The 13,979-nt window shown below is 56.9% G+C and overlaps 1 protein-coding gene across 2 annotated transcripts; it reads right to left on the reverse strand.

The window, feature by feature from the left end:
• Positions 1-3,455: 3,455 nt before the first annotated feature.
• ZNF319 (zinc finger protein 319) lies at positions 3,456-13,590 on the reverse strand. Of its 2 annotated transcripts, none has more exons than XM_060650646.3 (2): positions 13,001-13,590; positions 3,456-10,970 (listed from the first exon to the last, which is right to left on the reverse strand). In XM_060650646.3, the coding sequence occupies exon 2, from the start codon at positions 10,716-10,718 to the stop codon at positions 8,961-8,963; it is 1,758 nt and encodes a 585-aa protein (XP_060506629.1). In that variant the 5' UTR covers positions 10,719-10,970; positions 13,001-13,590; the 3' UTR covers positions 3,456-8,960. The 2 variants fall into 2 exon arrangements, with proteins under 2 accessions (XP_060506629.1, XP_078294958.1); XM_078438832.1 differs by lacking the exon at positions 13,001-13,590 and adding an exon at positions 12,075-12,178.
• Positions 13,591-13,979: the final 389 nt, after the last annotated feature.

A 13,979-nucleotide genomic window follows, 5' to 3' on the forward strand; every position in this document is an offset into this window, starting at 1 on the left:
TGCTGAACTTGGGCCCGGGTCAAAAGGGATTGTTAGACACCTCTCTCAAAAGCTTCCACCATACCAATATACTCTGGGGGGGCTTCTCTGGGCCTGGCAGGCTCTGGTGGCCTAGAGGCAGCCTCTGGGTGTAGAGCAAGCATTGTCTGCTCTATCCACAGAGCTTCAGGACTAGCCCTCATCTGTCCAAACTACAGAGAGGAAAGCACAATGTCCTGGGGCCAGCCATAGGCAGTCCTGGGCCAGGGCCAGGATAACCAAATTCAAAGGGGTTAAGGAAGAGTGTCTCTGGCATGGTTAGAGAGCCAAGATAAATGTTGAGCTCCCAGACCTTCTAGATACCCCATCCACATCCCACTTGGTGGGCAGTGTGCAAGGACAGATCCCAATCAGGTAAATAGCCACCCAGCTCAAAGACTGTTTGAACAAGACTCTGCTGCTAGGATCTGGAACCTCAGGGATCCATGAACCTTGTGAGATTGTGAACAAAATGATGTGTCCACCCACATATACATTTTCTCATGGAGAGGCTCCTTGTTGTCATCTGATTTTCTGGAGAGTCAGCGTCCACAAAGGTTAGGTTACTTACACCCTCCCCATCTCCTTCCACTAATATTTACTGAGCACCTACTGCATGCAGGCCAGGTCTCATGTGGAAGGAATTTAAAGACTACTACCAGCCTCTTATTTCTGGAGCCTATATTACACTATTCCGAACACAATGCCATGTGGCTCATTTATCTCCTCCAGACCTCATGCTCTATAAACACTCTGCAAAGCGACCAGAACCAACGCTATCCCATATCACAGATGGGAAAACTGAGGCCCAGATCAGGAAGTCATTCACCTCCAGCCAAACCCAGGGCTCAGGACTCAAAGAAAGTCCCAGTATTTGACACGGTATTCATGTATAGTTTGCACTCAAGATTTGTAGAATAAATTATTTCCCAGAATGGGAAGTCTTTTATTCAATCTTGGGTAAAAAACAAGGAGATGAGTTGTGTTGTTGTCTGATAATGCAGACAGAGGCTGCCTTACAGACACTAGGCTTTTTTAAATTTCTTTTAGGGGTGGAGGTGATGGGTACTATCCTTATACCGAGGTAAGGAACCATGGTGTCTGTCTGTCCTCATGTGTGGGGTTCTGCTGACAACAGAGCCGGAACATGGGGAGGAGCAGACAGGAAGAAGTAAGCAGATCACAGAGTCCCTGCCTCCTTGAGGGCCTATTCAGAAGGCACCCAGCCTCCTGCCATTTCATGCAGGAAGAAACCCTTTCCTCCAAGCCCAAAGGGCAGTCCACCTGGCTTGAACCTTGGGAAGCCACAGGCAGAACCTCGTGAGGTGTCAGAGCCACATTCTGCAGCCCTGAGTGCCACCCCCAGCATGACAGCTCAGAGAATGGATAGATTTGCCCAAAGCTCACATCACAACAGTCCTGCCCTGTGTGGGTCTTGGGACAGCCAGAGGGCATGCTTCAGTATTCCAGTGAGAATCAAGTCCCTGGGAGTTTTTTCCTGGCCCTGCTTCCTTGACACTGAATGACTGGGCAAGGCCCTCCAGGAATTTGGCCCAGCAGATATTTGAGGCCTTGTCTCACCCAGTGCTGGGTGTGGGAAAGACACAGACCAGATGCCATCCCTGCCTGTGAGGTGCTTCTAGTCCTAGTAGGAGGAAGGCAGGCCCAGCTGATTCAAACCTGAAAGCAGAAGGTGAGAATGTGGGCACACCTAGGCCACGTTCCTCAAGCCCAAGACACTGTGAATGGCAACCCACACCAGCAGTTTAATTTGGTTCTTGCCCACCAGGTATACACTGAATCCTGATTCCATAGGCATAAAAACATGTGCCCAAGAATGAAGAAAATACAGAGTAGATGAGCATCAACGAGCCTGATTCGCTATGCACTTTCTATTTTTTTAAGTTTATTTATTTATTTTTTAAGTAATCTCTATGCCCAACATGGGGCTCAGACTCAGGACCCCAAGATCAAGAGCCAAACACTCTTCTGACTGAGCCAGCCAGGTACCCCCGCACTTTCTAGTTTTTAAGCACAAGATAATGTATGAAGTAAGCACTTTGCAGACACCATGAGATGGGTAATTTTAAACCCGTGTTATGAATGACGAAATGGACTCAGGGAGGTTAAATGACTGGCCCAAGGTCACACTGCTGGTGATTGGCAGAGCTGGGAATTGAAGCCAGCATCCCTGACCCTCGAGCCTGCAGCCACCACATTCCACCGCCTTTCTGCGATGAGAGAGATACAAGCCAAGAATGGGGAAGAAACCAGAGGGGGCTTCCTGGGGGTGAACACATTTGTTAACCCCATCCAGAGGCCAAGAGATGGGAAAAGCCCCATTCCTACCCAACCTGGGGCCACTGTGTCCTGGCCTCAAAGCCCTCTCAGCCTCAGGAGGCTCTTTACTCATCAATAGATCACATTAGGGGTGCCTGGGTGGCTCAGTCGGTTAAGCATCCGACTTCGGCTCAGGTCATGATCTCACGGTTTGTGGGTTCGAGCCCCGCGTTGGGCTCTGTGCTGACAGCTCAGAGCTTGGAGCTTGCTTCGGATTCTGTGTTTCGCTCTGTCTCTGCCCCTCCCCTGCTCACGTTCCGTCTCTCTCTGTCTCAAAAATAAATAAAACATTAAAAAAATTTTTTAAATAATTTCTATTGGGAAAACAATAATTTAAAAATCAATCAATCGGGGCGCCTGGGCGGCTCAGTCGGTTGGGCGTCCGACTTCAGCTCAGGTCATGATCTCGCGGTCTGTGAGTTTGAGCCCCGCGTCGGGCTCTGTGCTGACAGCTCAGAGCCTGGAGCCTGCTTTGGATTCTGTGCCTCCCTCTCTCTCTGCCTCTCGCCTGTTCATGCTCTGTCTCTCTCTGTCTCAAAAATAAATAAAAATGTTAAAAAATAAAAATAAAAAAAAATCAATCAATCAATCAATCACGTTAGAAATCCTCCCTATGGCCTCTGCCCTGGAGGCTTTCCAGCTTCCATGGCCCCACCTGCAGGTCTTTTGGCCAGTCCCCAGCCCACCTCCCTGGCCCTGGGCCTCAAGGCATTACCCCAACACAATCCCCCCCCCCCCCCACCAGACTCCTTGCTGTTCTGAACACAGCAGGCTCTTGTCTGCCCTTTGTTCAAAGCCTTCATCCTACCTGAAATGCTTTCTGCACTTCTTCCTAACCAAATCCTACCATTTCTCCCAAGCAGGGCTCCCTCCAGGCCTCCCCTCTCCCCCCCCCCCCCCCCAGTCTTCCCCAAGACCATGAGGACCTGACGGTAGCTATTTGGGGGGGGACTGACTCCTAGCCTCTGGCCCACAGTTGGTTCTAAGGAAATACTGCACTTGGTGGCTCCTTTTCTCTGAGTGAACGCGGGGCTCAGGAATGGGGCCTGGGGCCCCCCAACACCAACAGTCAGATCTGGACTAAATGAAACAATTACTACAAAGTAATAGTTGTGTTTATTACAAAGTAACACAATACACATCCTCACCCAGGGCCTGGGGCTGGCAATGGGGATGGATCAAGGGTCAGGGAGGACTCACATATGATATTTTGTGCTAAAAATCAGCAGCTCTGACATTTCTGACCCTACCGTTTGATACATGAAAACCTCAAAAGTCCCTCATCTGAAGTTTCAGTCTCATGCCCTGCAGCACCCGCTCAGTGCCCAGCAAGCTGCCGGCACTGGTAATGCTTGTGGATGAACAGAGGCAGGAATGCAGACCTAGGTTTGGGGCTGCACACACACAGCGAAGGGGGAGACCCCGAGGGCACCCCCTATCCTCACCCCTTCCCTTGACCTCCTTTTCAGGGCCCTGAGGAGGACTGGGCATTCTGGGCCTGGAATCTTGGTAGATTCGTGAAAATCAATAGCGGCCAAGGCTTTTCCTGGAGCCGTGACCTTCAAGGAACAAAGAAAGCACCCGTTTGAGGATGGGATGTGGAACTTATCACAGGCGAGCCTGGCCCAGGCTGGGAGGCCCCGGGCAAACGTCCAAAGCCTGAGCAGCCCATGGTCCTGGCTGAGGCCTGCTCCAGAAGAGGGAATGAGGTGGGGAGGTAGAAAGTCAGGACGGAGGACTGGAGACAGAGGTTTCCACAAAGGCGTCTGAGGAGGCCTAGGCTCTTTATGGAGCTGCTTCTGCACGGATGGGGAGACAGAACACAGCAGCTTTAATCCCTTTGGGAGTCAAGGGCCCACCAGAGGGCCGGCCGCCCCCTCTGCCGGATGGTGAAGAGCTTTCCTGCTGCCCTGGCCAGACCGGGTGCCGGCACCAGTCCCAGCCATTGTGCCTGGCTTCCTGGCCCACAAAGAGTGGGTTGGAACCAGAGCCCCAGGCTTCAGTGGCCAGAGCTCGAGGCCTGTGAAGTTCAGAGCCGGGGGCTGTCCCAGCCTCTCTATCTGTTCCCCACCAGGCCAGACCCCACAATTCCAGGCCTCTCTCATCACCAAATGCATGGCTTTGGGATCTCAGGGGTCAGCCCAAAGGGCATACTCAAGTGCATCCTGCCCATCTCATGGAGATGATATGAGGCTGTGACCAGCCGGCAGAAGAAAAGGGTCTTATGAGTGGCATGGCGTGTAGGGGTGGGGAGAGCCCCGACATTCAGATGGAAGAGTTAGGCCAGCTCCCTTCGGCCTCTGGCCTCCCACTGTTCTGCTTTCCTGAGTGGCCGCTACATGCCAAACCCTCCACACAGGCCATTTCACTGTGCCCTCACCCTACACCCAGAGGACAGCAGCATCTGGCTCCATTTCACCGATGAGGAAAATGAGGCTCGAGAAGTCCCACCACCTGCCCAATGCTTTGTTGCTGCTGAGTGGCAGAGAGGGACTCTAGCCAGGTCTGACTGTGGTGCTCTTCACCACAACACCACACCACTGTCACCATGGCTTGCGAGCACAGGCTCCACCCCCAGAGAGCAGGGTCTTCCCCCCCTCCCCCCCCCCCCCACCCCTGTGCAGGGCCAAGCCCACAGCCAGCCACTCGGTGGGAGAGTGACAAAGCTATTGGGATGACAGGCTTCCTACGAAAGTCATCTTTGAGGGCCCAGCCTGCCCTGGCAATGACTTCTAGGACCTGGGAGAATGCCACCACCTCTGCCCCACCCCACCAGTGCAGCACATCTGTCCCCAGGAGGGGGTGGGGGGTGGGGTGGTACTAATTCCAAAACGGGGGGTTTATGTTGGCCTCTCCCTCTTGTTCCTCTCAGCTCTGTCATCCAGGTGTCACCTCTCACCCCAAGCAACCACCCCCTTCCTATCCTGTCAGTGGTTGGGGCAAAGGGAATGACTGCCCAGAGACTAAAGGAGGTAGTGTTAGCTCACACCCCTAATCACAATGTCTGGAGTGCCCTCCCGAAAACGGTATGCTCTACAAGAGGGAGGCTCACATCAGCTGTGGGACACAGGAGGCTGTGGGGCTCCTGGGCAAGTAGGTGGGAGGTGCGGTCAGCTGCAGTGGGCAGTTGCTTACGCCAGTCTATCCTGTCTCTGTCACTTATGACTGAAGCCAGACTGAGGCAGCAGGACAGCAGGCTGGAGGCCAGGAGAGGCAGGCAGAGGAAAAGAGGACACGGGTTGATTCTATCACCTTCCCAGAATCAGAGTGTCAGATCTCCAAGGACCCTCAGAGATCAGAGTCAAGACCTCTGTTTCAGATGGGGATTTGGGGCCCCAGGAGGGGCAGTCAACAAACGCCTGGGGTCACTTTTTATCAAAAGACTAGGACTTGAACCTGGACATACATCCAGGCTCCCGAGCTCCATTCAATGCCCTGGTTTTGACACAGGGTGTCACCACAGCCCTGAGGCTGAGGGCCAGGTGGGAGCCTTAGGAGACCTGCTGTTTTGTGTGAAGAGATGGGGGTGGGGACAGAAGAAGAGAACGTCATCATAGGCCCCACATGAGCTCAGCTATAGCCAGCCAGGTTTCCTCCTGCCCCAAGGCACATGAAGACCACTCCATTCAGGAAGGGCAACCTGAAGCTATTAAGCACCAAACACATGCCAGTGCTTTCCAGGAGTCTCTGCAACGTGGGTGGGTTTTGCCTAAGGTCACTCAGCTAGAAAGGACACCAGGCTTCAAACCTGGCACAGAGACAAGGGGCCTGGGTGTCCTCTTGCTGACAGGTGGACACCTGCAGGAAGGGCCACATGGCTCCTCAAGGGAGGTCCTCCCATGGGCACACAAAGAGGGGACAAGGGGAGTGTTAGTTCTGGGTCACATCTGAGGTTCCTCTTGGCCTTTCTACTAAGACTTCTGCACACAGTTTTGAGTCTCCTGTGGCCCGGGCAGCTCCTTGTCCTCTTGACTTTGTGCCCTCACCATCCCCACCTCCAGGGCAGGGTGTTTGGTCACCCAGCTAGCCACCCTCCACCAGCTCTCAGATGCCCAGACCTGGGCAGGCTTTCTCCCTCTCTCCCTTCTACCCCTGCCCTTGAGAAATGGAAGGAGCCAAGTCACAGCTGGCCCACTGGGACACTGGGGCAGGGGAACAGAAGAAAGGTGGGTTGGAAGGCCGAGAGGGGACATGGACATGCAGATGGCCATGTGACAGGGTGAGTACAAGTAGGGTGAGAGCAGGCAACCCTCTGGGGCAGGGCATCTGCCTGGGGCCACTGCTGCCCCAGGCAAGCCCTGGTTCTCCCCTGGGGCTGAGCAAGCGCTCATGCTTCTGAGGCCAGGTTCCTGGCTTCTGACCATCCACAAGCTGCCCGTCCCTCACAGCCCAGCTCCCTTTGCAGGAGCTGCAGTTAGACCCCTGGGGAGGCCAAGAGGCTGCAGACCTATTCCCTGGGGCCCTGGTGAGCACCTTCATAGCTTGCCCACCAGGGCCTCCACACGTGAGGCCCTTTAATTCTCACAGCAACTGAGCAAGGCAAGGGTTACCTCCCTATTTTGCAGATGCAGCAACTGAGTCCCAAAGAGGTGTAGTGACTTGCCCAAAGCTGTGTGACCAGAGCATTCAAAACTTGGGATTCAAACCCAGCCTTATGTCACAGCCCCAAGCCTACCACCCAGGCCTGCACACCTCTCTCTCCCTCTCCATGTCCCATCATCCCCCAATGGAAAAATGACCAGAATAAGCAGTGCTTTGGTCTGTGATGGTCAATGTCTTTACTTCTAAAGCATACATTGGACTCACTATATATTAACATCAAAAGGGGCTATCTAAAATGGAGTCATTCTTTTTAAAAATCCAAATTTTCACATTTTAATAGAAGATCCAAAATGACATGAAATTAAACTATACAATGTTATGAACAGTATAACAACTGCTTTTAGAAAGCAAAAGGAAAGGGGGGAAAATGAGCAGTTGGGCCTATGGTCGGCCTGGGTTCCATGTCTTTTGAGGCATTGTGACGGAGAGCCAGCACCGAGGGGAAGGACCAGCCCCTCTCCGCAGGCACAGGAAGGGAGCCCAGTCTCATAGAAGAGGCAGATGTGGGCTCTTCAGCCTTCTCAAGGTGACAGTGAGACAAGGGGGCCTCTCTGCTCCTCTGGGCCCTTGGCGCAAGCACTGATTAAAGTCTTTCAAGACCCACACCCAAGGAGGAAGGCTGGTAGAGCACAGGGGCACAGCCGGGTTCAAAAGAATCATTTTGATAATAAAAGTCCTCTGGGCTTCCCAAGGAGGGGAGGAGATCGCTGGCCAGCGATCTCAGTCGACTCCAGCCACCTACTGGTTCCCTTAACCCTCTTCCCCAGCCTGCTCCCTATTGCCCCAGACACCCTTGACTCCATGAGCCCTGGTGGTCAGCCAGAGACCTAGAGGGACCCCAGGAGGGAATGCTCTGGCTTTGGAAGTCACTGGATGTTGTCCAGGGCATCTTGGCAGTGCAAGACCCCTGGGGTCCAGGCCAACAGCCAGACTGATGGGGAGGGTGCCCACGGGCTGGGAGAGCACTGTGGGATCAGAGTCCTTTCACCTCCCCCACCCTCGGTGCCCAGGCCTGGTCTTGGCCCAGAAGCAGAGCAAAGGCAAGCTGATTGGGGCCATGCCCTTGACACTTTGGTTCACACCTTCAAGGGGGAGGACACTTGTCTGCATCCACTGGTAAGATCATGCACTTGGCCCTGCTTCCTCCCAGGCACCAAGGTGGTCTAACGATCCCCTTCTTTCACATCAGCGGTCCTGTCTGGCCGAGAACACATTCCCCAGAGCTTGGAACTATGCTGCAAAGGTAGGAAGGGGCACTTCTCGAACAGCAGGATTAGCCCTCAGCACAAAAGCTGCCTTTCCTCCTTTCCCTGTGGATGGCACTGTCCCTGGCTGAATGTGTCACAGGAGAACTTCTCTGCCTCCTCCCTTTGGGCTGGGCCAGTTCTCTCCAGGCATACCCAGCTCACAGACGTGCAGCCCTCCTGTTATGTCTCACGATCAGAAACCAGAAGGGCACATCACCCCTAGCTGGAGCAGACCAACAGGCCTGTGGCTCACCTCCTGGTCCCCAGGACCATATCACAAAGCTGGCCTTCTCCCTCAAACAGCAACTTGAAGGAGGATGCCCTACATCCAACCCACCTATGGGGTCTGGCCCTTCTCCCAGGCCCTACGATGGCCATCCTCCTTCCTAGAAACTATCTGGTTTCTAATTAGGCTGAAAAGTTTGGGAAGGTTGGGCTGGCACCAATCCCTCCGCAGGGTAGAGACAGGCCACTTGATTTCCAGCCTGGTTCCAGGCCGCCAGAGACAAGAGAGGCCGATGGCTCTCAAGAAAAGGAATCTTGTAATGGGAAAGAGGTTTGTGGGATCAGGACCAGCCCCAGCAATCTGGCTCCCCCACTTCCAGGTCCCCACTCCCCCACCCCCACCCCCTGGCTGCCCAGTGCCATCTGTCCTCAGGGTCACTCAAGGCCCAGGGCCTCAGACCACGGGCCAGGTAGAGGGCTCAATGCGAGGAGTCTGGGCGGGGACAGGATAGGGGCCAAGGCGCGCACTCAGGGCAGGCAGGCGGCTACCTGGTAGGCGCCCTCCGCAGCCGCAGCCGCCGCGCTGTGCTGAGCGCTGTGCTCCTGCAGTAGGGCCACGTCCAGGAAGCGCTCGCCGCACCACACACACTTGAACTGCTGCTCGCGGGCGTGCACACCCTGGTGCTTGTTGAGATGCTCCCGCTGCTTGAAGGCCTTATCACAATTGGGGCACTTGTAGGGCTTCTCTCCCGTGTGTACCCGCCGGTGCCGCTGCAGGTCTGACGCGTACTTGAAGCGCTTCTCGCAGTCCGGGCACTTGAGTGGCTTCTCGCGGGCTGGGTCGCAGCGGTGCTGCACGAACTCCGAGGATGAGAAGAAGCGGCGCTCGCACAGAGTGCAGCGCAGAGGCTTCTCGGCTGCCGAGCAGTGGGCCAGCTGGTGCTTCTGCAGGGCCGACGCCCGCTTATAAGCCTTGTTGCACACGGGGCACTTGAAGGGCCGCTCGGCCGCGCCCGGCAGGCACTTGTGCCGCAGCAGCTCGGCCGACTGGTCGAAGCCCTTCTGGCACACGGGGCACTTGAAGAGGGTCTCGAGGGTGTGCACGTGCTGGTGGTAGAGCAGGTGGCTGGGCTGCCCGAAGCCCTTCTCGCACAGGCCGCACTTGAAGGGCTCCTCGGTCTTGTGTGTGCGCCGGTGCCGCATGAGCGCGTACTGCTGCTTGAAGCCCATCGGGCACAGATCGCACTTGAAGGGACGCTCCGCGCTGTGCGTGCGCTCGTGCTGCCGCAGGTCCGACGGCCGCTTGAAGGCCTTCTGGCACTCGCCACAGCGGAAGGGCCGCTCCCCGCTCGGCGTGCACGGGTGCTGCAGCAGCTCGGAGGACTCCTTGAAGTGCAGCTCACACACGTTGCAGCGGAACAGGTGGTGCTCGCCCGAGTGCGCGTACATGTGGCGCACCAGGTGGGAGCGGTGCTTGAAGGTCTTCTCGCACACCGCGCACTTGTAGGGCCGCTCGGAGCTGTGCGTGCGCTTGTGGTGCACCAGGTGGGACGACTGGCTGAAGCTCTTGTCGCACAGCGTGCACTTGTACGGCTTCTCGCCCGTGTGGATTCGCTCGTGCCGCGACAGCTCCGACAGGTGCTTGAAGGGCTTCTGGCAGATGGAGCAGCTGTAGGGCTTGTCGGCCTGTTCGGCGGGAGCCACGGTGGGCGGCGCGGCTGCCGGGGGCAGCGCCGACGCAGCGGTGGCTGCGGGCTCAGCGGCCTCGGCGGGCTTGTAGGTCTTCTCGCAGATGGAACATTTCACGAGGCCACCGGTGCCGCTGTGTGCGCTGTGGTGCTGTGCCAGCGAGGTGAGCAGCGAGAAGCCCATCTTGCAGACGCCACAGACAAAAGGCTTCTGTTCGGCCTGCACGCACTGATGTTCCAGCAGGTCGGTAGCCTGATGGAAAATCTTGAGGCACTGCGTGCACTGAAACGAGCGGTCGTGGCCCGCCAGGCACTGGTGCTCATGCGGGCTGGACAGGTGTGCCAGGTCGTGACCGCACACACCGCACTTGGGGCCCGGCTCACCGGCTGCCTGCAGGGGCGCGTGCTGCGGGGGCTGGAGGCCCGGGTCGGGCTGCAGGAGGATGCCATAGACAGCACAGCCCAGGGGGTTCTCAGCTGAGCCTGGGGGCAGCGCGTGCTCAGCCAGGGCCGGCGGCGGTTCTGCATGGTGCTGAGGCTGTGGTGGCTGAGGCTGCTGTGGCTGCGTCTGTGGTGGCTGCTGCCAGCTTTCCGACATGCTTGGGAGGATGAAACAGGGTTTGGAGAGTAATGGCTTCAGTTTCCCACTTAAGGTGATCCAACCCAGACAGAAGCTGCCTGGGATCAGGTATGGACAAAAACCTCAGACAAGGCACGGAAGAGGGACTGGTCAGACCGCCCAAGTCATTAACCAAGATAGATTACAAGGCTCTGCCTGCAGGACAGGGGGCTCTTCGAGGCAGGATGCCAGCAATGCCAGAAAGGCTCTGCCCTTCCCCGATGATTGGTTCTGTAGAGAAGAGAAAAATCGTGAGCTCAAGGCAGAGATACACAGCTGGTCCCTGGGCCCTCTCCCTGTTCTGCCTGCACTTGCCATACCATTGCCACATCAGGGAAGGGATAGAGGTTCAGGGCTGGAAGATGTGCTCTCTTCACACAAGTCCACAGAAGTCTGCTGGCAGCTCAGCTCCTCCAGCAGAGAGCCTCCCAGCTCCCCAGCCTATGACCAGCCCTCTTCAGTCAGCTGTCTCACAGATAAGGGGCTGGGATGATCTTCCCATAATACAAGAAGTCATAAATTCTGCTCATGCTCCAAAGAAGAGGGAGGGGAAGACTGACCCGTTAAGCCAAAATGATTTTAGCAGCATAACTTTTTCTTTTTTTCTTCTTTCTTTCTTTTTTTTTTTTTTTTGCAAATAGATTCTTACTTGGAAGCCCAATATATTAGATAAAAGCAGAGACGCACTGGTGCAGGACTCCCTGAGGCCTTCCAGCTCCTGAGAGCCCTCAATCTCAACCCAGGACATTGGTGCTCAGGATAATAGCCTGCCGGAACAGAGAACCAGGCCTCCCAGATCTGAGGGCCCAACAGCAAACAGCCTCACAGTCACTATTTAAAACAGCTACAGGAACCGAAGAGCATCTCAAAAACCTTCTTTTGTGAGGGACTGAACCACATCCCTCTCAAGTATTCCCCAGGCCCTCTATCCTGACGATATGCCTGTTCTTTCTCCATACAACAGTCTGGTTGGCCTGGCAGAGACCTTAGCCACTGTAAGATGGGGGGTAGATGATAGGGCTGTAGACCCACCCAGCCTGGAGGTCTCCACAGCAGAACATGCCCCCACTCTAGTTATCTGCCTGAGCACCAAAAACTCCTGAATCCTCTGAATCTGAGGAAGGCCTAGAGGAAAAGGTAAGCAATTAAAAGTTTGCCTCTACAATGTGGGAAGTAGCATGCTAACCACAGAGCATTTCTCCTCTCTCCAGGACAACCTGGAAAAGGCAACCTTTCCAGAGACAGCCCTGTTCCCTTGCTCCAAGTCCATACATAACATTTTGGGTTATCAATGGAAGGTAAAGACCACCCAGCCCAGGCAAATCTCTAACTCACCACTTTGTGGCAGCATAAGGTAACAACAGTGAGAGGGAAGAACTTTTAGAATTACAGGCAACCCACTTTCAGGTTTCCAGCTCCTCTGCCTCAAACATCAAAAAGTTTCTAAGTTTTCTCCTGAGGGAAAGAGTAGAAAAAAAAAAAAAAAAAAAAAAAAGAGGGGGGAGGGGGGGATGCCTTCACAGGCCAGCCCTGCTTCTAACTGTTCTGCCAAAGAAACATAAGAATCGGGGGAAAAACTGTCATCCACAGCATCTTCCGGGAAGGAAAGAAGGAAAGGAGTCGCTGCTCCGGGTCGAAGCAGCAGGTTGCATGAGCAAGCAGGTAGGAAGCCTCCCCCAGGAAAGTGGGGAGTGGGACTACTTTGAGCGCAGTCTAGGTCCGGATGCGCCAACCCAGATGATTTTTTTTTTTTTTTCCGTTATGAATGGCTGCCAGAACCAGGATCCCCGGTCCTGGGCCCCCAGCTGCACTGCCCACCCCTGCCCTTTCCAGGAAGGTACAGCGCGGAGGCCTGATAATTCCGCAGAGAGACGAGTGTAAAGGAGGCAAAGGGAGGCCCCCACCTGCGTCCCAAGCCAGCCCTTCCTCCTCCCTGGGAAACCGAATGAAAGGCGATCACCTCCCCACCGCGGGCACTGCTACCCGCCCAGCTGGGCTGCCTCCTGTCAGCCCTCACCGAGAATGGCCAGGCCGCTACGGCCAGAGCGCCGGCCCCGAGGGCGATTGAGCCCGAGGAAGGCCCCAGGGCCGCAGACTGGGCCCGGTTAGTAGCAACGCGCCCAGAGGCCCAGGAGGCCGCCGGGTCGGGCCGGAGGTGGGGGGGAAGTAGGGGGGGGGGGGCGGGCGGACTGGCTGGGAAAGGGGTGCGGCGGGCACGGGAGTAGCCCCCAGACGCAGCCCCAGGCGCCCCGGCTGCTCACCTGCTCCAGGCCGCCCGCGGGGTCAGGCGCGGGGCGAGTGGCGTCCGGCTGCTCTCTCGGCTGCCCCTTTATTCCGGCTCCAGCGGCGGCGGCGCGGCCTACGCGCACTGCCAATCCCCGGCCTCGAGTAGCGGCGGCGGCGGCCGGCCCGGGGGCGGGGAACCAGCTAGCGGTGGCCGGGACCGAGGAAGCGACGTGCGCGGCCGAGATAGCGGGGCCAGGGCGGAGGAGCGCTGGGAGGGCGGGCGAACGGACCGACGGCCTTGCAGAGACCGGCGGACAGGCGGGCGGCGCGGGGGCCAGGGAGGCGGGGCCGGGGGAGGAGCGGCAGCCGGGGCGGCGGCGGCTGCGGGAGGAGCGGGCGGCGCGGAGCGAGGCCGCCCCCTGCTGGGGACCCCGCGGCCAGGCTGGGTCGGACAGTCAGGCGTGCGAGGTGGCTCTCCAGTTACCCGGTCGGCACTCCTCAGCCGACCCAGGGAGGGCGCTCTCTTCCGACCAACCTGTTTGGCCTCAGGGGAAGGAGGCTCCAGCGGCCCGACCGGGGGCCCGACGCCACCACCTGAGAAGAGAGGCCTCCTAGACCCTCTGATCTTCTGGAACTGACCCGCCACTGACTGCTCAGCTTGCTCTTAGGGGACGGGTCCCTGGAGCTTGGCCTTTGGACCCGCTTGAGGAGGGCGCTCCCGGACCTCTGATTCCATCTCCGTTGGATCTAGGGCACTGACCGCTGACCCAGGGGCCGTCCGTGGCTGGGAGGTCTGGTCGCGGATGGCTGCAGACAGAGCAACGGACAGAGAGGTCAGGGCCCAGAGCGATCTGTGAAATGGGCACACGAAGGCTGGGGGGTGGGGTTCCGGGAGGCTCCAGGTAGCGGTCCAGGCGCTGCAATCGGGCAGGCAGCGTGGTGTCGGTGGTAGAGTCTCGCCCGAGTCCCGCCGGACCCCGCCCCTCCAGGCCCCGCCCCGAGGCGGTGCTAACC

Source organism: Panthera onca, chromosome E2, assembly GCF_046562875.1.
Source record: "Panthera onca isolate mPanOnc1 chromosome E2, mPanOnc1 haplotype 2, whole genome shotgun sequence".
Classification (NCBI taxonomy): domain Eukaryota; kingdom Metazoa; phylum Chordata; class Mammalia; order Carnivora; family Felidae; genus Panthera; species Panthera onca.